Source organism: Montipora capricornis, chromosome 3, assembly GCF_036669925.1.
Source record: "Montipora capricornis isolate CH-2021 chromosome 3, ASM3666992v2, whole genome shotgun sequence".
NCBI classification, from domain to species: Eukaryota; Metazoa; Cnidaria; class Anthozoa; order Scleractinia; family Acroporidae; genus Montipora; species Montipora capricornis.
This window is the reverse complement of record NC_090885.1, coordinates 25619841-25622340: the sequence shown is the minus strand read 5'-3', so window position 1 is coordinate 25622340 and position 2500 is coordinate 25619841. Positions and strand designations below refer to the sequence as shown.

The 2500-nt window shown below is 41.6% G+C and overlaps 1 protein-coding gene across 1 annotated transcript in view; it reads left to right on the top strand.

Moving 5' to 3' along the window:
• Positions 1 to 2500, top strand: part of LOC138040010 (uncharacterized) — a 4195-nt gene that overhangs the window by 1657 nt on the left and 38 nt on the right. The window contains exons 2-3 of the mRNA XM_068885810.1: positions 1 to 609; positions 1976 to 2500. The exon at positions 1 to 609 is cut by the window's left edge and continues 318 nt beyond it; the exon at positions 1976 to 2500 is cut by the window's right edge and continues 38 nt beyond it. Coding sequence (XP_068741911.1) covers positions 1 to 609; positions 1976 to 2459 — 1093 coding nt within the window. The 3' untranslated portion in view covers positions 2460 to 2500. The remainder of the gene's footprint in view (positions 610 to 1975) is intronic.

Sequence of the window (2500 nt, the reverse complement as noted above, 5' to 3'; positions counted from 1 at the left end):
TCGCACTGCTGAGAGTGGCGGAGGAATAAGTGACTGGCACCTGGCTAACATCACTGTTGACCAAAGCAGCGGAAGGGACTATTCTGTTATGGGGCGTGGCGCCCATCACGTTATCCATAATGGACACGCAGCATCGGAGAATGTATACAGTGTGATGTACTCTGGTGAAGGTGCCCAGCAGATCAACGGATTATCTGGAGGCCACGAAGAAGAGCCTGTTGCTGAAGAGGCCAATGGATCAGGGGACCACAGAGTAGGACTTGCCCGACAGGCGAGTGGTAGGAGCTACGTCGATAACGCTAGTGGAATCAGTTATCGCCATAATGGAACAGTTGCAGGAGACGATCTGCCCTACCCAATCCGAGAAGATGTGACATGTTTGCCTGTGCAGGAAAAAGCTAGCAGTCTGATTGTAATGCCATGTTTTCGGTCGGTTAGCCATGTAACAACACATTGCCCGGTTTCAAATGCAGAGAGGACAGCCCTTTGCTATCAGCAGTTGAGGAGTTTTGATTGGCCACCCAACTTGATCTCTTCCACTGGAAGACTGGCAATGGAGCATACATGCACCGATGAGGAGATAAGAAATTGGAAACAGAAGCTAACGAGGCAAGTGGCGCGAATAAATTATCCTCAGCAAATATGAAGCAATTGAAGCTGTTAAATTCATGGTACTACCGAAAATGCAACTGGTTGCCATGGATTAAATTTCTCTTTTTACACTGTGCGTGCAGTTCCATTCCATATGCATATGTTCTATTTTTCTCTGAGTGTGGCCTTGCTTGTCCTAACGTTAGGTATTAATTCAGCGGACCAGAGTTATCAAAACCAAGTCATTCCTCCCCTGGAAAATATAATTTATTTATCGGGTTGTGCTATCCCGTTCTATTTCAAGCAGTTAACGACAACTCGAAGACAGTACCCAGAGTTTTTAATGACACCAGTCTTGAACTAAATCTCGCAACTGACCATGTAGTCAAGCTAAAGGAGAAGAATGGAGATCTGAAATATAAGTGTTACATTAAACAAGTAGTAAAGTTACATGAAAGGGCAAGTTAATATAAAAATGGGGGGATTTGCAACTGATTCAGATTCTTGTTATTCCAAGGGTTAACTGCTCACCATTGGATGAGTCACTATCTATCCGGGGCCGATAACTCAATCAGTCTTCAATGATCTCGTCTCAATGATAGACAGTTACTCTTCTGGCGCTATCCATTCTTTATTTTGAACAGCCAAAGCCTGGTCTTAATTTATTTTGCATTTTTTCATGGAATCGTATTCGGAAAGTGCGCTTGTAGGATATGTGCGAAACTCATCACCTCGAAGAACTAAGGCTTGGTGAATAGAATCCGTCAGTTCTCAAGATGAATCCGTTAATTGGTGATTCTCATGTTACTTAGGTTGAATACGCACTCAGATGAATTGAAGAAACTAGTCTTGTTTTGGAGCGTAAATAATGCCTTGAAAAAATTAGGGTTACCATTAGTTTTGGTTATTATACATGGATATCAATTGACTTATTATGGAAAAGTAAATAATGAATGCGCATGTTCGTCGTTGTAGTGTATTAGTGAAGACTCAGGACTATAGATATGGCAGGTCTGAGTTCGAGTACAAGTAAGTTCATGGTACAGTTCTTTGTTCCCTTACTATATTGTAATTTGAGAAACCGATAAGATTATACGAAACATTAAGATGTGTTGAGATGCGTGAGACACAGCTTGAGGGAAGGTATAAGTGTTTTTCTTCCTTTTGGGGGAGTTGATAGCTGCTTTAAACTAGGTAGAGTGCATATTCAACCTAGGTAAAATGATTATCACCAATTTAACCTAGGTAAAAACGGATTCAACCCGAGCTCGGATTTGACCGACAACATGGACACCCAAAGATGTCAAAGTGTGATAAGATCATCCTTTTATCTATTATTTATTTTATTTATTTATTCTTTTAACGCTTGGTAAATTACTTGCAGGACAAATCCACAAACAGCAGCCATGAAAAGGAGTATTTCAGGTGGCACGTTTTTTATCATGGAAATTGGAGAAGTTTCTCAACATCTCCGATTTGAAACACCTATCCTTAGTGATGCGGTGTACAGTTATCGTTTTGAAAGGTTGATGGGCATCAGAATCTATCCCAACGGCGTCGGCAGTGGAAGGGGAACCCATGTGGCACTTTTCATTCATATGATGGAAAGCGCCTTTGACGATCTCTTAGATTGGCCTTATGCTGGAACAGTCACTGTTAGCGTTCAAGATAGGAGTGGTTCCACAGCCCGAAGCGACATCAGTCGGATCATACAAGCCAATCCTTACTTGTCGACCTTCCAAAAGCCTGATGAAACCATTTGCCGCACCGGGTATGGCTATGAAAGGTTCGCTCGAATCGAAGAGTTCTTTGGTCCTCGATATGTGAAGGACGATAAGTTGTTGTTGAAAATAGAGTTTTCAGGGTAATTCAGTATAATATTTCTCTGAAAGAGTCTTTATTTTTGTTA